Source organism: Convolutriloba macropyga, chromosome 15, assembly GCF_964194025.1.
Source record: "Convolutriloba macropyga chromosome 15, txConMacr16.3, whole genome shotgun sequence".
Taxonomy (NCBI): Eukaryota; Metazoa; Xenacoelomorpha; order Acoela; family Convolutidae; genus Convolutriloba; species Convolutriloba macropyga.
In genome coordinates, this window is record NC_134482.1 from 34,979,983 (window position 1) to 35,004,445 (window position 24,463).

The 24,463-nt window shown below is 37.4% G+C and overlaps 1 protein-coding gene across 3 annotated transcripts in view; it reads right to left on the bottom strand.

Annotated features, from left to right (window-relative positions):
- Positions 1 to 24,463, bottom strand: part of LOC142354753 (uncharacterized) — a 255,263-nt gene that overhangs the window by 165,900 nt on the left and 64,900 nt on the right. For 2 of the 3 annotated variants that reach the window (XM_075407137.1, XM_075407135.1), the window contains exons 1-2: positions 10,511 to 10,740; positions 4,735 to 5,345 (exon numbers count right to left, since the gene is read on the bottom strand). In XM_075407137.1, coding sequence (XP_075263252.1) covers positions 4,735 to 5,345; positions 10,511 to 10,589 — 690 coding nt within the window. In that variant the 5' untranslated portion in view covers positions 10,590 to 10,740. Of the gene's footprint in view, positions 1 to 4,734; positions 5,346 to 10,510; positions 10,741 to 24,463 lie in introns of those variants that run through there. The other variant, XM_075407136.1, reaches the window with a different exon arrangement.

The following is a 24,463-nucleotide window of genomic DNA, read 5'->3' on the forward strand; positions in this document are numbered from 1 at the left end:
ATTTCCCTTGCAAAAGAATGTTATTGTTTTGCAGTTTGTTTTTCCTACTCTAGTGTGTAAAAACAACCAACAATACAGAATTTTTGTGCAAAGCTACAGCTTTTAGTATTGGTATAAGGAGCACACAAAACGTGCAAAGAAAAAAATATCAGCTCGATAATCTTAAGTAACAGGAAATCAGACATTACGACGCAGAGGTATACCCAAATCGTCACGGGCAGATATGACCGATGCGTGTATCTCGTGTTCGTTTTTGCTATGTTAATACATTGAAATTGGAACAATATTGCGGAAAATAGCTACTTTAACAGAAACCGGCAAAATGGAAGGGAAATTAGCAACACGTGTTCGTAAAAGTGTCCGAATCCTAGCCGCGAAATACAAACTTTCTAACCTATTTTCCGCACGGCTTGTATCACGCACCTGCTCCATTTATGTATCGATTTTTCGTACACAATGTAGCTTGATTTCGCATATAATCCGCAATTAAGCCTATCTTAATTACTACTGATTTTATTAAGCCTACCTTATTACTACTAGTGGTACTTTATTACTACTTATGGTACTTTATTACTACTTATGGTACTTTATTACTACTTATTAGTAATATTTATTACTACTTATTTAAATCGGCCAGTCCCACATTGATAAACAAAGCCTTTGATGTGCGAGGGATTTTTCGGGAAAAAATCAGTTTTTGTGATTGTATGTATTTAAAGCACTTTAAAGCTTTGAAAGCTTCAATTAAATCGTTATTAAAGGGCTTATTGCATGCTCAAAATGCGCGCGAATAATACATACCTAAACTGAGCGGAAACGTGCTACAAGTCTTGTAGCCTACTTTTCGTTCCGAATGTTCCTTAATTTCGCAAAATTGGCGGAACCCCTTTTGCGAAAAGTAAGATACAAAGGATTTCTCCTAATTTCGTTCATTGTATGTATCTAATTTTCGAGCCAATTTTACTCAGGCGGAAATTTTGGGGTATACCTCTGCGTCGTAATGATTGAAGTTGATGGCTGCTTCCTTGAAATATTGTCCGACTATCTTAGCCACAGACTATCTCATCCAAAATTGATAATATCTGCTCAACTATGAAAACTGTTACTAACAGTGTACCTCAGAGGTCCTTACTGTGGCCCTTGATGTTCTGCATCTACGTTAATAATGTCCCTTACTCTGTTGTTTTCTCCGAAGAGTATGTGTATGCAAATAACCTAAAAATACTGTTTTCACTACAGTTATAAAAGGAATTTCCAATGAGTCTTGCAGGAATCGAATGGCACTGGTGGATAGCAAGTGCTTCAAACTTTTCTTCAGGGACGTCGGTGAAGATCTACTATCCTAAAAAATCTATGAAATCGTAATCCTTATTTTCATTACTTAAGCTGGACCAATTATGTTCAAAGTTGGCTAGAAACGACCTACCAAGTCTTCTATACTGGGGCAAAAAGTATCGCGTTCGAGGTACCGTACCATGGCAAGTGAAACTGGGTTTTAAAACTCATTCATTCTAGCAGCTCTCCTGTTTGGTTTTTCTTGTTCCCAATTGGTACGAGCAATCCTACATGATATGAAGAGATTCCAGAAGAGAGTACTCCATTGGATATGTGGCGCCAATAACAAATACCTTACCCACACGAGGGTTCTAAGTCTTCTACCATTACAATGGTACATGTAGCTGAATAACCTGTTCCTTCATTCAACAAGGCTGCGGAGTAAAAGACAACGAGGTGATTTCATTGCTAGTGTCGGATCAAGATGAGACCAGAGAAAAAGGCCTCTTTTAACTCCCGAAAGTCAAGACAGAAGAAATGGGAGAAGAAATTATCTTCAGCTGTAACAGGTTTGGGAAATTGTTCTCAAACCAGAGGAATTGATGAATCGCTTAAATACTCTTACATGGAATTTTGTCGATTAACAATTCTCGGAATCGGAGGCCTGCTCTTGGTAGCTGCAATGTGACTGCAACAAATGCAAAAACAACTGGACGACGTTCTAATTGACTGCAGAGAAATCCACTGGGTACACTGCTTTAAACTCTCGACAAGAACAACAAACACAAAAACATTAACGGATTATTGTACAAAATGATATAATCGAAAACAGTAGTTTGTATGCTTAGAGCAGGCCTCCGATTCCGAGAATTGTTCATCGGCAAAATTCCATGTAAGAGTATTTAAGCGATTCATGATCTGTTAGATTTTGTTCAGTTTTTTTCAATTTGCGTGAGTTTTATGTAATGTGAATATAAAAATATGTGCTTAGCTGATTGAAATTGAGCTCAATTAGAAGTTGAGTTTTGATATTCATTGAGTTTCTGTTGCAGCATATGTCAGAAAATGTATTATGTAATTAAATTTAAGATTTTCTTCTGATTAATTTGATTAAATTACGTCTGATGAAAAAAAAAATGAAAATCTACTGGTAGAAACAAAAAATCATAACAGTTTAGTTTTTTTGAATGATTTGGGAATACGGAAGATAGCGATGTGCTGAAACCCTCAAATTAAAGTTTACAAAGTCTTACAACAATGGCTATAGCAATCACATATATTAGTTGATTGCAAAAAAACTTCAAATTCAAAATGCTTGAAGCACAGTAAGCGGTTCTTTTATATATTGTACTCGCTTATTTGAAATATAGTTTCATTTTTTTTCTATGCGGTGCAGTTTAGCAATCCAATCATTAAATTGATAGTGAAATTTGAAATCAAGCAATGCAATAAGTAGGTAAAAATTAGAGGTCTAGAGAACTTTCAACGGAAAGTGATATATCAAGAGCAGAGTGTTTATTCACCCAAACAATTGTATCGAATTTTCGAGGTTATCTTTCTTAAAAAATTCAATGAGTAATAATAATTTTTGTCACAACAAACAATCTCGTGAGAAAAATGAATAGGGAACAACTGGGTGTACTCTTGCCATGGAGAAAACACTCTGATGTGGAATAATCTTCTCAAAGAAACACGGATAAAAAGAATGAAAACGAACGTTAATAGAATGCAAAAGCATCATATGCTTAAGCAGTTAAAATTTTTGTTTTCAAAAAAGATATTACTTCCTCAGAAATTATTTATATGTTTACTATGGGCTCGGAATATCTAATTGTGGCTCGAAATGTGGTACCAGATAAAGACGTAAATTTTTTTGATTTGTAATTTTTTAACAGCTGATCAAAGACGTTGTTTAAATGTTCACAAGACAACAACAATTATGCCTAATTTTTGTAAGTTAACCATCCATTGTCGGATGCTTGGCATTGGGCGAATTGAGGAGTTTTAGGACCAGATTAAAAGTTAGTAAAAATGATTTTTAAAAAATTGGATCTAATTCAACTGTTAAGGTCATTTGTGGTTTTTGAAATAAGTTTTAAGGAATTTTGTTTGTTGTCTTGAAGAACCAAACCAATCAGATTATAAAACAGCAACCTATTTTTTTTTAAAAACCATTAGAGTAAACGTCGGTCAGGGTTTGAAAAGTGGCTGATTGAAAAGTATTTTTCACAACGTACAGCACTTCTGAAAAAATGAGGGTGTACCCGATGCCTCTGATCAGTTCCCTCTGACCAACCACACTTTGTTTTACTCATTTGAAAAAAAAAGATTACAGTGACAATTTTTGCTCAAAGTTTTATAGTTAGCCATCCATTGTCGGTCGGGGGCCTTAGGGTAAAGATGATGTATTTTTGGACCAGATTATACATTAGTACAATATTATTAGAATCCCATCCACGTCCGCTGTTATGATTAGTTGTGTTTTTTTAATAAAGTTAATTGAAGTTTGTTTGTCTTGTTGCGGAACCAAACCCATCAGATAATGAAGCAGTAACGTTTTTATCAAGCCATTACAGTAAACATTGGCCAGAGCATGAAAGGTGGTTGATTTAAAAGCATTTTCTACAACATACAACACTTCTCAAAGAATGCGGGTGAACCCAATGTCTCTGATCAGACTCAGGAGAATCTACATTTTCATCGGACCGAACACACTTTGTTGTAGTCTTTTTTAAAAAACGATTGTAGCGGGAGCGAACATCTAAAATATCTTGAAATGTTAGTTTTTCTCGGCAAAAGTTCAACGATTTTCTGGGTTGGACTGCCTGATGCAATGACAGTTTGGTGTTCTTCGTGGATGCTCCCGTATCCAGGAAAAGTGAAAAAGACTAATACTGATTTTAAAAAAAACAATTCCTGGACATGTGAAAAGACTCAAGTTTTTTTTATGAAAGGAGTCTTGCTCTACCCGCAAAGTGATCGTGCTTGACCTTAATTTTGCTGTGAAAAGGCTCCTACTCGACCCATGAAAAGACAGTGATGGATCTGAATTTGCTATGAACCTTCGCTGGACCCATGAAAAGATTTTTACCTCAACTTTAGCAAGGCAGCGGCCCCTGCCTTTGTTATCAGTGTTGTTTCTCTCTCTCTCTTTCTCTCTCTCTCTCTCTCTCTCTCTCTCTCTCTCTCTCTCTCTTAGAATTAATGAAACGTTTCATAAGTCGAGGTCTAAACCTGTGTGGCTCTAGTGAGACAGACCAGAGCCAAATGCTTTCTCCCTTAAAAGATTGAGAGGTCCAAAAATTGGCCATTCTCATATATGAAAAGGACCACTAAGTCTCTTGCTAGTTTTTGCTCTAGGGTTGTACTGCACCCTGGTCTTTGGCCCGAGTCCAGCGAGAGGACCTCCTTGGCGCGCCATTTCAGGATACTATAATTACAAAATAGCATATTTTTTACTGGTTCTGGTGCTGGTGTTGCTGGTGCCACATCACCGTGGTGGTACTCGAAATGGGTTGCAACCGGGCCGGGCTCCACCAACTTGTAGCCCCAGGGAACTGCCTGGTATCCATACCCAGATGGGAGTCCAGATGGCACTCCGGAAAATGATGGAAGCGCAGCTGGGAGTGCAGCGGGGAATGGGGGTGCATGATAGGTCGTGGAAGGGTTGTGATGGTAGGTGGTAGTCACAGCTGGTTGATGGTATGCGTATCCTGCTCCGGCGTAAACTGCGTAGGGGGGAACATGGTAGCCTGCGTATGGGGGTGCATAAGGTGAGGAGGGGGCTACATAATGTGAGTATGGGGGTGCATAGGGTGAGTATGGGGGTGAGTAAGGTGAGTAGGGGGGATGATGGAAGGCCATCCAGGGAAGAGGATGATTATATATAGATGCTCCTGATTCTGTGGGTTCATCGTCTCCATGGTCATCTTCGCTCTCTTCCCCGTCAGGACCCCCGGGAACAACATCTCCATCTCCCAACAAGTGGGCGATCCCATTAATCATTTTTCCGATCCCCGAGCTTGTGTCCTCTAGCTTATCTTGGAACTGTCTCCTCTCATTGCTTGATTCTGTAAAACGGTTAAATGAACTATAAATAATCATCTTTTAGCACTTTTTGTGCAGTCAAAACTTCAAACATGTACTCCGAGTTAAAATATATAATGCATCAATAGGTAGCTAAGCTGTTGACAAACTTGTGAAATCAGCATATTTTACTTTATATCTGACATGGTCTTAAGAGATTTTGATTATCGCTGTTCCTGAGTAAAAAAAAATAGCCAATTCTGAACTTTTTCTTTTTTTGCTAAAATTATTGAAGTTTTTCTGTTTTAAATCTTATCTAAGCAAATTCATACATTTTAGACTCAATTTTGAAAAATTGGTTGCCACCGTTTCCGAGCAGGAATTTTTTCTATTTTTGCAATCATTTTTGAGAAAATGGTTAACTATCCCTTCGGTGACTCTGAAATCTTTGCAATTATCAAAGTTTTAACTTTCGAGTTAACGCATGAAATTGCGATGTTTAGAAACACAGCGTTTTACTGAGAATAATTCGTTCAAGGAACCTCTCTCTATTTATGATCATGATCATGTTTTCTTTTTTAACATGGTTTCTTCCGTGTTATTTGATTGACTATCAAAAATATTGAAAAAAGAGGAAACTGAGAATTTTTGAAGAACGAGTTGAAAGTCAACATCAAAATTGTTTACTTCACTTACTTTACCAATGTAATGCCATGTGAAATTGATTCAGAGTAACGAAATTAAAGAAATCAGCTGACAAGATCATTACTTTGTTCATCGGCACTGGTTTAGTTCATTGTTGGTAACTTTAAGTTAATTCATGTCAAATTTTCCCATACCCAAGTGCTTACACTATTGGGATACTACTGGAAAATTAATCAATTTCAGGAAATTTGCAGAGAGCTGTTTTGGTCAACTTAGGACTCACACTATTGGTTTTCAATAAATTTTTTATTTTTTGCAGAATTAATGGGTATATATACGCGCAACTTTACAGTTTTTTAATCTCACCAAGCCAAATCGCCATATTGATCTATTAGCAGATCTCTCCGATAAATCAATAAAATCTGTAAAATTCATTGGATTCTCTAGTTTTCAAGAAATCAATTTTTGTAACAAAATAAGGAACGCACTCATTTTGTCCATAAAGTCCATAGCCGAGCAATGTCAGCATTTCAATATCAATTGCTGCCCTTTTCAGGTCAAAAAATGTACAAAATATCAACTTTTAAAACTTTTTGTTGAAAATCTTCAATTTTCCAGTTATAAAAGGAAGAAATAATTAGTAGAGCAGTCACTCAACTGTGTTCCTCAGCTGAAAAAAATTTGGCAAACATTAATTTTTTTGTGTGGCTCATGAAAATGGAACTTTTTTGTTTTTTAGCATCATATGTCTTTTCTTTCTAAAAAATGAATCGGCGTCAAATAATCCAACTAAAAAATCTATATGAACTGTTTCAGTTGTGAGATGTGATTTGCCAAGATTTCTTGAAACTCACCTATAGAGGCACTGTAAAAACCCAGCTATTTTTTTCTTGTATCAGAGTTTAAGACAATGGCTGCGTTAGTTAAAGAAAGATAAAGGAAAGTTGAAAACAGTTATTCTTTAATGTTTACCTGATAACAGTGGGTTTCATTTTTTTCATCTTCGGCCACATTTGGGGCAGTGGAGTTTATTGCCATTGCATATAATAGATAATGTCTGTCAAAATTGACCTCATTTAAACAACTGAGGTCAATTTTGACAGACATTATCTATTATATGTTTCCTCTAAATTTCTTCCAATTCTTTTTCCTCCAATTTCTTTTCACTTTTTATAGAGGAATAAAATACAGGAAAAAAATGACTAAAAATCTTTACTGCGATAGCTGTACTTGTTATAAATTATATGGTCAAATATAATTATACTTTTTGTTGAATAAGATGCGCGCTAAATTTGTGACATTGATTTCTACTTGCAAACTGAAAAGTTTTATAAACTTTTAGTTGTTTAGCTTGCTTCTTCCTCAGTTTTTCTGTTTACTGCTTGGATTATCATTCAAAAAAAGTATTGATCACTAGCGAATATTTGTTCTAATTTTAATTAAAAAAGGTTGCACACTTTATTGCAGCTTTATTTTGATTTGTTCAACTGGTTTGGTCGCTTGGATATTTTTAGAGATATTTACGTCTTCTTCAGGGTCATCTTCACGTCTTCTTCACGTCTTCTTCACGTCTTCTACCTAATCTCTTGCTAGAAAAATGACTCAAAAAAATTACAATTGTGGATCAAATTGACTGGATTGATTGTAAATTTAGTCCATCAGTCTTATCGCAAACTTATTGGTTTGCATTGTTAGGGTATTTAAAAAACCATATAAATCTTTGAAAAATTAGTCCCAAATTCTATCGTTAATTTTCAAAAATCATAAGAACCGCAACTTTTTAGTGATACTTTGACACTCCCATGAAAACTATATTTAAATTATGACCTACATGTTCAAAGGAGATCAATCAAACCAGGAATTTAAATTTTTTTTTAGAATCAATTACATGTTTATTCAAAAACTGTTAGTTTTTAGCTCGCTACAGAAGATGAACACATAAAACATTCTTAAAATACGTCCTTATAAAATGAGAAGGCTTCATGGTGTTTTTGATTTGATTTCATAAATACGTCAACATATGGTAAAGCGGCAATCAAAAGAAAATAAGCCAATAGAATGACAATAGACAGTTGCAGCTACAAAAGTATCATGATTTTTTGAAAAAGTGATCAATTGTTTGGCTCAAACAAATAATCTTGCGTGCTTCAGCCATCGCCTTTTCTTTCAATCTTTTATATTGTACGTTGAGTTTCTCACAATGTGGCTAACAATAGCTAGAGATAACCTAGAGTAAACTAAGAGAAAACAACCTAGAGTACAAAAAAAATGTTCACATTGCGTAATGTTGACAGTTTTAAAATGTAGATTTAAAAATAGAAAAACAAAATGTGAAAATGAAGTTATAGTTTGTCTTCCGTAAAACAATTTTAAAAATGAGATGTTCACAAAAAATTTTTTTAGAACCAATTTCTAGCCTGGAAGAATGGAAAAATAAGAGGAGGTCAACATCAAAGTGTTTCATTGTATATTTTCGAGAACCTGGAACATTCTTTTAAACGAATTGACAATAAAGCAATCCATTACCGTGACTCTATCACCGTAATCAGAATTTTTGCTGCTAAATTGCCATTTTTGATGTTACATGGCGCTGTTGTAGTTTGCAACTTGTGATAAACGAAGGACTGATGGTTTACAATAAGAAGACAAATTTTTTGTTTTTAGCAAGTAAACATTTCAGTTTATAAGTTATATTTCTTAGATTGTCACGATAATTAATTTAACAAATTTTTCTGAAAATCACCGCTGCTATATGTGTTTTCGGACGAAAACGTGAAGAATTACCTTCTCAGCGTTGAAGTCCGTCGATTTTTAAACAAGCTGCTCTCTAATTGTTATTTGCTCTCTACTTGTTATTCTACGTATAATTGGCTATTGTTGTTATTGTTGAGAGTCAACAGGTCATAAACAGCGTACGTAGTTGCCCAGATCAAATTTTGCCACCCAAAAAGATGTAATAGTGGGACTGCAATGGGAAGATTTCTTAGGAAAATGCAGCTTAAATCTCCTACATCTTCTTGGGCTGAAATGATGTAAGAGTGAGGGGGTAGAGAGAGGGGGGGGGGGGGTAAAAATAAACTAACACCCCACTCTTACATCGTTTGGTCTTACATCTTTATAGTAAAATGATGTAAAAGTGAGGGGTTGAAGGAGAAAGTGCCCCCAATTTCTTACATCAATTTATCCCCTTGACAGACCAAAGAGATGTAAGAATGGGGGGATTATTTTAACTCTTACCTCTTTACTTCAATTTCCCCCAATAGACAAATTTACCCCACTCTCTTAACAAAATGACAGGACTTTAGGGATGACATTCGACCAGGTTGGTGATTCAGTTTTGAGAACTCTTGTTCTAAAATTAAAACTTAATATTTATTAGGAAAAAGTGAGATGGTTTCAATCATTTTTTTCTGAAAACTAAAAATACAGTTCTATTTCTTCGCCAAAACATAGTTTAATTGATGGCACATCAACAGTTGAAAGCAGTTACAAAAGAGTACAAAGCTTTTTCTTTATTGTAGCTTTGTCAATTTACACAATTTTTTACATAAAAAGCGGTCAGTTCAAAATCAGTTGGTTATAGATAACTGTTACAGTTGGTGATTTTTTGATCAAATTAATTTTTTTTAAAAAAAATAAAAATAGTTAGCGAGTTCTTAATTCGTCAATTGCGTTAATAATACGCTAACAGTTGCCTAAAACAAGGCTTTGTAGCTTTGTCAATTTACACAATTTTTTGCATAAAAAGCGGTCAGTTCAAAATCAGTTGGTTACCCAGGTTGAGGTCCTCGTTCAAAAGTCCTTATGAAAATACCCATCCAGACTATTTTTGCTTATGAAAATACCCAGGCAGACCAAAAATGCCTATGATCCAGACTTTGCCTCGTTCAAAATTTTGGTGCGTTTATGTGCTCGTTCAAGAACTCTTATGAAAAGACCCGTACAGACCAAAATGCGATATGATCCAGACTTTGGCTCGTTCGATTTATGAAAAGACTCAGAAAGACCGAAAAAGTTTATGATCCAGACTTTGGCTCGTTCAATTTATGAAAAGACAGGAGCTAAGACATACCGAAAAAAATGGCGTACGAAACGTCGCTATTTGTTGGTTTCATCGGTTTTGCTTGTATGAAGCGTGGGTTTTTTCGGTTTCGTAGAAGTAATCCGTATTGGTTGTGAGAAGCGTCGGATAATCGAAATTAATTTGATCAAAAAATCACCAACTGTAACAGTTATCTATATATAGATAACTGTTACAGTTGGTGATTTTTTGATCAAATTAGTTTTTTTAAAAAAAATAAAAATAGTTAGCGAGTTCTTAATTCGTCAATCGCGTTAATAATACGCTAACAGTTGCCTAAAACAAGGCACAAAAACAAAAAAAAATTATGTAGTTATGGATGTGTTCAATGTGTGAGAAGACAGTTTTTAAGCTTGTTATGAATTATGATCCGGTTGAACTGTTTGTGCGTGTGCACATTACTGATTCGCATTTTCTTGTTTATTCTCCGATTTATAGCAATGCATATTGCATTTTTCATCAAATTGCACTCAACTTGCTTACCTTCTTTTGAGACCGGCTTTCCCTCTATCAAAGGCCCGGAGAGACAAAAGACAGCCAAGAGGCAAAATATTCCACTCATCTTTACTGAAAATTTGCAATTGGAACAAAAAACAAAATTTGGATATATTTTTTCAAATGGATGTTGGGAGAACGAAGGGATAGTGGAACCGTAATTTCTGCCAATAAATTTGTAATGCGCTTATTGAATCTCAGCACAGCTTCAATTTGGTTTCCTTGTTTTCTTGTCGTGGGCTTCATCTGTTTAATTGAGACTCTCTACTGACACAGTTTTAGAACGTTTACAATATAACTGACTGCTTTCTTTCCATTTTCACGCAGAAACGATACGTCGAAACAAGAAGCGCATTATTTTGCATTTACTGTAACACATCTTCAATTCTGAGGCTCAGAAACCAGGTTTTCTTGTGTGACAACGCGTGTTAAAAACCTCTCGAGAAACTTACAAAATTTCCAACATTCTGCAAAAAAATTTAATATGTGGTTTATTAGTATATGACAATTAGAATAATCGTACCCTGGTCTCCATATCCCATACTTTAATGTAGTTTTTATATTTTTATGGAATAAAGAGGTAAAATGGACAACGTGTAGTTCACTTCAATTTTTAGGGGCGCTGATGGCCTAATAATGTTGCCATATTTTGTTCAATTCATTACCAACCACTAGCATAGGCGCTATCAGAATAAATAAATTTTTTGTTTATTTCATTGATACACACCCACCCACCCAACCACCCACCCACCGACCCACCCACCCTCTCACACATACGTAAACACACCGTCAAGCTGATTCTTCTCTGATAGACTGAAGAGAGACTAGATTCCCCCGAGTCTCAATCATTAAAACCGAAAGAACGTGTTTCTGACTCGATTTAAGGGAGGTATGGTTTCTTTTTTAAAAAAAGTTCTTACGATTAATATTTGATATTTGTTTTTTTTTGGTTTCTTGCATAATCCAAATTAAAGTAATATAATTTTTTGGCGTTGCAAAACTTGCACAGAAAAATTTGAAATTAAATTTAAATTCCTGGGATCTATAGGCCTTCGTGTGATTTACATGAAATTTCATGTGATTTCTCATGTAGAAACACACAATATCTCATGTGTTAAACACATGAAAACTCATGTGAAATAGCACAAAATTCGTGTGCAAAAAAAACAAAAATTCGTGTGATTTTACATAAAAATTCTCATGAAAATTCATGTAAATCACACGAAAAATCGTGATGCCCAACCCGAGAAATTCTTGTAAATTTAAATGAAAAATCATGTAAAAGCCAGATTTATCGTGTGTCTTTTTTATCCCGAAAAATCGCGTTCCGACACACGATTTTTCATGTGATCTCACACGAGTGAGTTTAAGAGTGTACTTCTGTGAAAAAAATAGACTGATTAAAGTCATTAATTCGATTTGTGAATTCGGATTTGATATGTTTCTAGAGGACACGTGAAATATTTGTATTTATCTTGGGAACTTTTTGGAAATATTGAATTAACTAAATTTTAGAATTGTGGGACTGAGGGTTGATGTCATAAAAAGTTATTTTAAGTCTCAAAGTGGTACTTAACAACCAGGGTGACCCAGAGCAATACGCACGGATTATACTCAGAATTGTCGCCGGTTTCTATAACCATTTTATCACACTATTTTTAAATGGCTGCAAAATCTACGGCTGGAAGAAACCTCCAAATAGTATTTTTAATTATATTTATAAACATCAATTTTTTGCATGTTTTTTGTTATTTTACTCAAAACTCAATACACAAAGAAAAACGTGTCTGTAAAGTGCCAAAATGTAGATACTTTTGATTTGCGGATACTGATTAGGTTAATCTCGTAGCGGAAATTAAACGTAGCGGAAATTAGACATTTTTATATTGCGAAAAATAGTCACTGCAGAACGTCAGAAAAATGCTTTTTTAGAAAAATTCCAGATAATTTTTACGGATTGCCATTAATAATAATTAAATACAATCACTGGTAACCGGTTTGTATCAAATTCTCATTTTGAGGATAGCGCTGAGGGGTTAATCAAATTTTCAGGCAGTTGAGCCAACTGTAACTAACTCAACCTTTATCTCAACCTTTAAACTCAGAATCTTAAATAATGGGAACGAAAAAGGGTTGCAAGTGCCAGTTTATATGCTCGCTGAAACGTATGTACTATATTCGCTATATTTGACTGTAACGGTTGCTCTCCTATCAAAGACAAGGGACGGTTTACACCCCCCCCCCCCCCCCCCAGTTCGTTTCAGTGGTTTCAAACCTGTTCGGATATTACGTTTTTGTGGTTAATTTTTGTGATTACCGTGGCATTACTTGACAATTAATTACTCCCAAAAAGGAGTAGTCCAGCTTTGCTGTTCAACCAGTTGCTTCGCTCAAAAAGTAAAACAAATCAAATTGACTCAATCAAATGTTTGTTAATATTTTTTGTTTATGAAGTTATGAAAAAAATAGAAAATCAAATTTGGACTAATTGTAGCCCCAAAACTTGGCTATAGTTACGCAAAGTTTCAGTCTTCAATATCAAGGATTACAGAAACAGTCAGAAATACTGTAAGTTCAACTGAACGAAAAAAAAAACATTTTTTAAATGTCAGTGAGTCCCTCTATCGGTTTCAATACACCAATGTAAAACAAGAGTAGGTTTTGTTTAAGCTTGTAAGAGAAATTGACTTTATCTTTGCGTAAAGTTTCTGTTACTGAGGAATTTTGTTACTAGGAGAGAAAGTTTGGGAAAAACTGATAAGTCTCGTTTCAACAATTCGAAGTTTGCAAAACTGTACAATCACGAAGATGAAATATCGAAACAAGAAACGATAACAAATGGTTTACGTCTCAAAGAACGGCAATTCAATACGTTTTTTACATCAGTTTAAATTGACAAAACGCAAACATAACTAACTTTGGGTAGTTTTTCTTGCTCTATATATACTGCTGTACATATCAGTTTGAGCTGTTTTTTGACAGAGATAAGTATGTCGCCTGATTCTTTTAAATTATTAAGTCCGGGTTTTGTTTTACTATATTCGGTGCCCCGCGCTTTCTGAACTGGTAAAATTGTTGCAAAAATCACTGATATATCCACACGTTGTACCTCGTACTCCGATTTAGATCAATACTTTGTCAAAAGGGATCAGTTTTGTAAATTCAAAATTTGTGGCTATGCTGTTTTCTGTTCGAGTTTCAGTTTGAATTCGTGTATGATTATCCGATGCTAATAATAGTAACCTCCTAATAACTTTGAACGCTAACAAAGCTTAACAAATCAAATTGACTTTGGGTGATTGTAGCCTTAATTTTTTCTGTTCGTGTTATTTTTCACTTTTTGATTAGAGTTTGAGATGATTTGCTTTTTTTGAAGTTAATACTTCACATCGCTGGCACTGTTTTTTGCACAACGAAAACATCACTTCCATCTTCTAGTACGGGAGCGAGGTTTGCTACTGTTTTTTTGTAGTTCCCGCTTTTCTTTTAAAATTTCGTTGATCGAATCAAACAGTCACACACATCAATGGGCTCTGTAAAGTGACGCAAGTTATAATAACCTGCCTTGTTGTTGTCTTTGATCAATTAAATGAGATAGCATTCTTAAATACTTTGGTTCGTCGTAAACTGTCAGCTTTGCGTTATTATTCAGCGTTAGAAGTTACTATTTGAAAAATCTTTCAAAACAAAACAGATCTGAATAACTTTGAGTTTGTCGAAAGAGCTTTCCATGATCAACAAATTCTTCTGCGCGTGGTATTTAAGGTAGATCAACATTCTTGATGTCAAGAAACCAGTGTTTGGGAGTCATTGCCTGTGAGTCTTTATCGTCTCAATTGACTAGAGTCAACGTAGTTGAAAGAACGTTCTCGATTACTGATATGTTCCCCAGCAAAACATAGTTTGTGTTCTTTCAGCTTCTAACTAAAGGTTCTAAAGCTTACACAATGTGTGGTGCTGACGGTGGGTTGAACTTCCATATGACTCCTTGTTGAATTAGATGTTCTTCGGTACCTTCTGTTGTTATACGCCGCAACGTACTCTGCAATATTTTGTTTAGTTCCGAGAAAGTTTTTCCAATTATAGCTGAAAATATTACTGGGTTTGGTTTGCCTCTATGTTCAAAAAACCACACAATTGGTTTAAGACAACTATCTGTTTCTTACTTAAGTATTACTTCCCTATGCACCTCTCTAACTATTGAACATGTGATAAGACAACGCTATAGGTTTTGCCTTTTCCGCCCACTTTTCACTAGGAAAGGACCAAATTAGTGGACTTCAATATTTGTAGAGGCTTTCATAGCACCTTATTGCTCTTCTCATAATTCAGCTATCACTGATGTTTTCGTTCATGCTCTGCCCCTTTGACAGGTTATTAGCTTGATCTCGATTGATCGTAAAGCATTTCTTATGTCCAGGATCCACATTCTCTGCTGATTATTTTTTCTTCCGAGCTCAGCGCCTCCGTGGTTGTTTTTCTCTTTCTCAAGAATAGCGCAACTGCAGGATGATGTTTGCTACATAGCAGTTCTGGATGTTTTGCGTTGAAGTCCAATTGACTTGGATCAATTCTGTCTTTGGCGCAAACAAGTTCATATTTTAGATAACGGAAGAGTGAGAATTGTAGGATTTTGCCGCTTTTTGTTTTTTTTCTTATTTTTGGAAACCTCAGTAAATTCCTGCTGTGGGTACTTGAACATAATTGCACTTGAGTTTTTTTCCTTCTTCAACATTGACTACAATTGTTGTTTGTTTGTGCTTGCTCATTTTTCGTTGTACGCATGCCACTATTTTCACTATCCTATTAAAAATGCTGAATTGTTCCTACTGAATAACAGTTTTTTTGTTTTCCATTTGTATCATGACGACTGCTGAGGGTACGTTCTCATCATCTGATGTAAAGAACAAAATCACTGGCTCTGGCAACTCTTTTTCAGGCGGGCCCCGTCATCCACTCACCTGTCTTCTAATGTTGATTTACTTCGTGACAGTGTCCGCTGGTTTGTTGATACGCTCATAAATTTCCACTGTGAAACAGCAGTTTTAACCAGTATTTCAACTACTCAAGAATTACACTGCCAAAAGTTTTAAATATGTTTCTTTAAGTCGTGTTCCCTAACTATCCGTTTATTCAACCTCACCGTCATAACTGCGGCTTGTAATTCTAAACGCGGTTTTTAAAGATTCATTCATACTCTAAACTTTCCAATTAAAAAGATACCTCTAATGAATTTTTGCTTGGTTGTGATAGCAGGTAGGCCACAATTCACAAATTGTGTCTTCAGATGAGTTATCAAACATATAAAAATCAGCTTTGTCTCTTGCTTTATTAAGGTATCTTCCTACAATGCTTGTTTCAACTGCAACTCTGCTGTTTTACCACGCTCCTCATTGTTGTACCAATATTGTTTTTTTTGTTTCGTACAGCTGGATTCCAAACTCTTTCTCAAGTGAACACTGAATAGAGCAAACGGTCCGATCGGGTCAAATAATGGAGATATAAGTTGGAGAAGATTCATTTTTTTCTGGTTCGTTCAACTGATGTGTCGGTACCTCTGCACATTTGAAAACCATCATCAGTGACAGTCAGTGGCAGTATAAGCACTGAAAATCTCTAATTTTCTGGTTCGACCTCGACTTGGTTCTTCTTGCTGATTGACTAGTTTTCTGTGATGGCTGTGGAAGCCTAATAGTGATTTTTTATCGACTTCTGTTCAAGTTTGTTTTGTGAGAGAAGAGGTTGTAACTGATTGAAGAATTCCAGGGCCTTTCAGGTATTTGTACCTATTTGGTGAAAGCCTGCATTTAGAACTTTGTTTGTGACGTTAAAGAACTCCGAGATCCCAAAATGTGATGATGATTTTCGTATATTTGCACACACTCGTTAGTATTTGGACGCCATAGAAACGCTAATCAACTTCTATCCTACTCGGTAGATTGCCATTGTAGAAACATCAATTCTACAACCGCTGACAGTGCTATTGTTTTTTTCACAAATTATAAAAATTATTCCAACCAATCCATGTAGCAACTTGAGTCCGATTAAAAATACCTTGTTTAGGCATATTTTTTATAATTTGATGCTGTGTTAGAAACAAGTCTCACCTTGCCCGGCTTGTTTGAGATGGCTTGAGAAAGAAGATTTTTTTGCCAAACGCGCCTTTTTTTCATTGACAAACGCGCCTTTTCCTTTTTTCGTGTTTTTCCTTTTTTGTGTTTATTTGGTTATCTGTTTTTTGCTCTGCTTTGAGAACCAAAAACACCTCAGGCGCAAAAGCCATTCTAGAAAAGCCATTTTCCAAACGCGCCTTTTTCTTCAAATTCGTCCAATATCATTACCAGTTTTTTAAACATCTGCATCTATTGATTTTTGAAACGTAGTTTTCAGCTTTGTGTCCTTTCGGAAGCTTAGCATCAATGATTAAAGCTGATTCAAGGCGGAGTTCACTTGTTCGGTAGGTTTGGTTCTTGTTCACTCCACAGTACTCGTACTTAGTATCGTTTGCTTGTAACGTTCATGGTAATCTCTAGAATCCCTTGTAACTGCACTTGTTTCTTTTGTGGTCTAACAAAGTTTTTTCGAAGGATAGATTTACCCGGTCAAGTTTTTTTAGCCTTTTTTCAACCTTGCTAACCATCCTATCTCTGAGGTCTCTGCTCTAAGGTTGAATGCAAGAGGGCCGTCGTTAATTAAATATTTTTTGGTCAGCAATTGGTTGTGCTCTGGGGACCACCATCGAGAAAGCACGAATTGACTAAATTTAATTTTAAGTCCTTCATCGAAACATCCGTAACATAAGCGTTGCTTCCTCAGGGCTGCGTATTGATGATTGACCTTCAGCTTCCTGAACAGTGGAAACTTCGAAATCATATGAGTGCCAACATTGAGGGGATAGTCATCGTTTTGCGTTTGAGTCGTAACTTTCTCATTCGTGCTCCCGCTAAAGTTCGTGGTTTTAGAAAGCCGTTTTTCTCTTTTCGTTTTTTTTGGTTAACTGTTTTTCGCTCCGCCTTGAGAACCAAAAACAACTCATGCGCAAAAGCCATTCTAGAAAAGCCATTTTAGCCAAACGCTCTTTTTTCTTCAAATTCGTCCAATATACCAGTTTTTTAAACATCTGCATCTATTTATTGTTGAAACGTAGTTTTCAAGTTCGTGTCCTTTGGGAAGCTTTGCATCAATGAATAAAGCTGATTCATGGCGGAGTTCAGTTGTTCGGTAGGTTTGGTTCTTGTTCACTCCACAGTACTCCTACTTTGTATCAATTGCTTGTAATGTTCATGGTAATCTCTAGAATCTCTTGTAACTGCAGTTGTTTCTTTTGCTAAATAACAAAGTTTTTTTCGAAGGATAGATTTACCCGGTTAAATTGTTTTCAGCCTTTTTTCAACCTTGCTAACCGTCCTAGCTCTGTTGGAACGAGGAAAGTTTCATTTGGTGTCCTTATCATTTACTCTATTGAGCATTGTTGCTCATAAGCTTCCCGACGAAAAATGATCCCAAATTCCATCAAGTTGATCAATTTGTTTCAGAGAACACTTAAATTGATTGAAAAAAACTTCATCTTTCAATGTTCGTTTTTTCGTATTTTGTTTTCCCCAATGAGATTGATAGGTTTGGGCACGTTGACCAAACACAACTCCCAAAGTAGTCCCTTTATTAGAGCAGAAATTTTTTCAGATCCTTCCTTCCGCGTATGTTGAGCGTTGCGTTGTTTCCCTGAGCTTGTGTTTCTTTCACGTTTTGATAGATGAATTAGGCCGTTGTTCCACTATCGAGAAAAACCTATGTTTTCAGCTTGTTGCCAATGCTCTGCGTTCAGACAGGAGCGCGGACAACATCTGAAGAAAGCTTGTAAGTTCGGTGCTCTGATTAATTGTCTCTGCTCTAAGGTTGAATGCAAGATGGCCGTTGTTAATTATATATTTTTAGTTTAGCAATTAATTGTGCTTTTGGGACCACCTTCGAGACCGCACGAATTGACTATATTTAATTGTAAGTCCTTCATAGAAACATCCATAACATAAGCGTTGCTTCCTCAGGGCTGCGTATTGATGATTGACCTTCAGCTTCCTGAACAATGGAAACTTCGAAATCATATGAGTGCCATCAGTGAGGGGATAGTGATCATTTTGAATTGAGTCGTAACTTTCTCATTCGTGCTCCCGCTAGAGTTAGTGATTTTAGAAAGCCGTTTTTCTCTTTTCGTGTTTATTTGGTTATCTGTTTTGTCGCTCTGCCTTGAGAACCAACAACACCTCATGCTTAAAAGTCTTTCTAGATAGCCATTTTCAGCCATAGTCAGATTAGGTCAGACTTTTTTGTCATCAACCTAGAACCCAAATATCTCTTTTTGAAATAGAGGTACTTTATCTAATGCCATATACGATGTCAAGCTAGACTGTATATCACCATCTTGTCCGTACTGCTTGAGCAAATTCACGGGCTCATTAACGTTAAATGAGAAATGGCTCAGTTTTGATTGATTTAGAGGCTTCATTTAATTTGCCGTGCGGAGAATTTCCAGCTAGTTTTCAATGATCACATGAAGCATTCGGAATATCCTCTCCAAAACACTCCGATCAGCACCATAGAATCTTCCAGAGAACCCTATTCCGAAAGTTGCTTACTTTGCCCTGCCTGTCAGTGGAATCTTCAGATGTCTCTTTTTCTCTGAATCTGTTATTGGTCGTTGATCTACTGGAGCAATGACCAGACTTGTGTACTGCTACCCGAAAAACCGTTGTTGTATTGTAAATGGGCTCTGCAGTAATCCTTCCTGTTTTCTACGCTTTGATAACGGTCAAGCGAATTGCGATATTGTGAGATGTGACTCAGCCTATTCAGTTCATGTTTTGCTTCGAAGTGAGATGCTGATAGATCTGTGGTGAGGAGGTTGTCGATTTTTCTGTCCAATTTGAAACATCTATTTTTGTTGGTGTCGAGTTGATAGGTGGTTTGTCTGGAGCATTGGTCAATTGAGATTAAACATTATCTTCTTACAATGGTTTTATCTTCCAAGTTCTTTCATTTGCTTTTCCAGTTCTTGCTTTCCATGTTCAGACCGCAGAACGCATCTTTTTCGGAAACTTTGCCGTGTCTAGACCGCTCGCTCGCGCTCCGTTTTGCTCCACTTGAGCAATTCAGTTGTCATTTGGTTAGTTGTTTTTACTCTCGCTCTCGTTCGCTTCTTGAATCATACTGCTCTGTTCTGCATTCACTGCTGCTAGCGTGAACTTGCTTACACATGTAAGCCACTTATTGTCTCATTTCATTTTGGATTCACTTGCTTTATTTAGTATGTCTACCAAAATGCTTGGTCGCTAGGATGCAAGCGTGTTTTGACGATGCATTTGCTAGAAATTTTGTTTTTGCTCATGTAGGATTTGAACATTTTGTTTATGGAGAACCTTGAGTTTGCTGGGTTGATCTAATTTTTCATTTCTTTTGTAGCCAGCTTTGACTTAATGCTTTTTCTCCACTATTTCGTGTCACTGCTTGTAGTATTTGTTATATATGTTGGCTGATACCGTACCGGTACCGTAAGTATATAGCTGACTAAGTTTCAATTGCCTGTTTGCTGTTCGCTTTTGCGTTTTTTATTACTTTTGAGCTGGGTTTGAACTTTATTTTTTTTTCAGTTGCATTTTTCGGTTAGCTTTGCTGAATTTTGTTGATTCATTCAATTTGATACAACCAATTTTTGTTGAGTTTTTTGTTACTAACATTATTCATGAAAGCAATTGCTGTTTCCGAAAAGTTGGAGCCCTATTACTTGGCTTTGTTACGCAAACTTTCAGCTTTCTTTTAAAAAGATTACACAATCAATCAGAAATGCCGTGAATCTAGCTGAAAAAGAATTATTTCTTTCTATTTCTACTACTAGTGGGTTTTTCTAGTGGTTTCAGTAACAGAAAAGTCTAACTAGAGTAGGATTTTTTGAATACAGGGAGAGAAAACTGAATGGTTAGCAAGAATATTCTTGAATGACGGATTTTTCTTGAATAATGGGAAATTTAAAAAACTTGTGACTGCCATCAGTTAGCGGACAATGATCGTTTCGCACTTGTTTCGTATTGTTCTCAATCGTGCTCCCGCTAAAGTTTGTTGTTTTGAAGAAAAGTTTTTCTCTATTTGGGTTTTTTTGCTCGTCTGCGTTTTGCTCTGCCGTGAGAGCCAAAAACAATTCATGCACAAAAGTCATTCTGAATAACCATTTTCAGCAATAGTCAGTTAGGGTCAGTGTTCTTTTTTATTATCAACCTAGAACCAAAATTTCTCTTTGAGAAATAGAGGTATTTTATGAATGTCATATGAATGTCGAGCTGGACTGCATATCAATATCTCTTTTGGTACTCCTTGGGCGAGCTCAAGGGCTCTGTAACGATAAATGAGAAATTGATCAGACCTGGCTGATTTATAGGCTTCAGTTAACTTGCCTTTTGGAGAGTCCTCACCTATGCTTCGATGATCATATTAAAGGTGTAAAACCACACTTTCGAAGATTCAATTCATTTCAGTATATAAGTAACAACGTGTTATTGGAATGAAGCAACGTATAAGCATTATCAAGTTCAATGTAACAAGTGACACTTAGGCAGCAAGGTTTTTTCGATGCTCTTTTACTGGTTTTTTGTCTGATGTTATTGACGTAAAAAACAGTTCGTATTCAATCGGCAATTGTCTAGAAAACCTAAAAATATTAAGCCGAAAACCACATCAATCGGTACATATCGTGGTTATATTTCCATAAAATTAGGTTAATTGAACTTTTTCGGAACTTTCTACGTATATTAGAACGTATTTATAGAACGTTTAGAAATACTCGATTCTAATTGGATGAAATTCGTTCATTTACTGCGTAACATCCTCCGGCCCGGAAGAAGAAGTTGGGAAAACTGGTACAAGTTTTACAAGCGGGCGGACGAGTGATCCGGTCGACGTACGTAAAACGGCGGAGCGCGCGACGCTATCGGAGCCGAAACGGAGTTCCACAATCCGAGCGGTTGGGTAGTAACCCCTAGGGTTGGTTTCCTCAACTATCCAAACGAAGTCACCGGTCTTAAGGTGTTGCTCGGCAGGCGTCTGCCACTTAGAGCGTCGGTCCAGCGTCGGTACGTACTCTTTGATCCAACGGGACCAGATCGCATTAGCGTACGACTGCGCACGGGCGTAACGTTTACGTTAGTCGGACTCATTGTTGCCGACAACAGACGGAATACCTGTAGAGTGTTCTCCTAAAAGAAAGTGGTTTGGCGTTATAGCGTTCAAATTGCACTGATCGGTGCTTACGGGTGTTAAAGGACGCGAATTGAGAGCTTTCTCCACGAGACAAAAGGTAGTATGCAGTACCTCATCCGTGAGGCGGCGCGTGCCAAGAATAGTATACAACACGCGTTTGAAGCTGCGTACCAACCTCTCCCAGATACCCCCCTTGATGTGGTGCGCTGGGTGGATTGAACCTCCACTTTATGCCTTTGTGAGCGAGCTCAGCTGCAATGTTGACAACGTTCCACTTCTCAATACTTTCTCGGAGTTTTTTCTCCGCTCCAATAAAGTTAGTGCCATTGTCCTACCAAATCATGGCAGGTGTACCCCTACGGGACACAAACCGCTCAACTCCCATAACGCAAGAACTGGTGTCCATGGATGTAACTATCTCGACATGGACAGCGCGAGTAGTGAGACAGGTGAAGAGGAAGCCCCACCTTTTCTCAGTGGTACGGCGGACAGTAACATAGAATGGCCCAAAGTAGTCAACGCCAGTGTTCGTGAAGGGAGGAGACTGGTAAGCAAGTCTCTCCTTAGGTAAGTCAGACATGATTGGTTGCATAGTTACAGCTTGGAATTCTCGGCATCTCAGGCAGTGTGCTTTGATGGAACGCAAGGATGATCTTAGTTTCAGTATTGTATAGTGTTCCTGCAAAATTGATCTTAGGTGTTCAACGCCTTGATGATAATGCTTGACGTGCGTGTGTTCAAGAAACAGTTTTACAAACGGATGACGTGCATCTAACATGATTGGGTACTTTACATTAAACCCAACTTCAATTAAGCGCTTGATGCGGCCAGAGGAACGTATTTGCCCATTTGGACTAATAAACGGTGAATGTGGAGCAATTCGGCTACTCCGTTTAAAGAATTTATTGTCAAGAAGATCTTCTCTTTCGGCTTCAAAAGACTCTCCTTGCACCAAGTACTGTAGGTGACGCTCGGCTTCGTCAAGCTCAGTAGGGTCAGTAATGCTACCATCGGGGTTACGGTAGCCGGCATGTTTCGGCAGAAGCCGGAGAACGTATGCGGCAATGCGCATGTACTTTTGATAAGAACTAAACTTATCAAATGGGAATAAAGACGGAACGGGAGTTGTCTGTTTTTTAACGGATGTAGCGAGAGAGACAGTGTCTTCTATGATGACTGCTTGGTTGACGCCAAGTTTGATGTTATTAATGACGTCTTTGTTCGGTACGAAAGGGAAACTTGAGTTAGATAAGAAATGTGGACCATTGACCCGACTGCTTAGTTGCAAAACCTCAGCGGACATTCCACGCGTGCCAGCGTCAGCTGGATTATCCTTAGTTGCGACGTGGTTCCATTGGTCAACGCTGGTATACTCCAAAACTTCACAAACTCGGTTTGCAACAAAGATTGGTTGCTTTTCATTAGAGTTTATCCACTGAAGAACGGTTGTGCTGTCTGTCCACATGAATACTTGGTTAACAGTTACAGTAAGTGCCTGAATAATTTCGTTTTTCAGCCGAGCGGCAAGTAGAGGTGCTTGCAATTCCAGTTAAGGGACAGTCATTACTTTCATTGGCGCCACGCGCGCTTTCCCGAAAACAAACGCAAGCTCTGTTTTTATCTTGCCCGTAGGAGTTGTTACTCGGGCTCGAAGAAATGCGACGGCACTAAAAATATCCTGGGAACTGTCACCGAACATATGCAACTCTGTATTATCAAAGGGTCCACTAAAGTAACTTCGAGGAGTTTTGATGTTTTCAAGCTTTGGTAAGTCCGCACTCCAGACCAAAAATCTTTGAACCATGTCCTGTGGGAGCTCGTCATCCCATTGTTGTCCAGTGACACCCCAGATGTCTTTTAAGAGCAATCGCGCACCGACGGTAAACGTTGCGACAAGACCAATGGGGTCAAAGACTTTCGAGACAAGACTTAGGACCAAGCGTTGCGTGAGGGACTTGGTGATAGCCCAGCTTGTACCCCTACTCACAACTAAAGTGTCATTAGTGTGATCCCACTTTAACCCTAGCACATGCGATGAATCCTCCTGACATGAAACAATAACCTTGGGCTCAGTAGATTGAGCCGAACCATCAATTCGATCAGCCAGATTTGGCACATTGCTTACAAACTTTGTAAGCTTGAACCCACCGAGATGCAGAAGATGTACCAATTCCTTCGATCTATTGATGGCTTTCTCAGGAGACTCCACTGAGTCAAGGTAATCGTCCATGTAGAAGTGTTCAAGGACGGCTTTTGCAGCTTTGGGGTAAAACTTGGCATTGTCTCTCGCAGTGCGTTGTAATGCATAGTTGGCGCATGTGGGCGAGTCTTTAGCCCCGAATATATGGCGCGTATATTGATACACTACAACGTTAGTTGTGGGGTCCTCCCGCCACAGAAAGCAAAGTGATGGTTGATCTGATGGTAATACACCAACCTGTAGAAACATTCCCTCGATTTTGGCAGAGACGGCATATGGATGTTGTCGGAAGCGAAGAAGTACGTAAATAAGATTTTGGAGCAGATCAGGGCCACAGAGCAAAGGTTTAATCAGTGAGGCGCCATGCAATTTTGCTGCTCCATTGAGCACCCTACGCACCTTACCCGGTTTGTTCGGGTTTAAAACCGGATGGTGGGGTAGGTACCACTCTTTATCGGACCGGTTCTCAACCTTGTGAGCGTCCGGAACCTCAATTA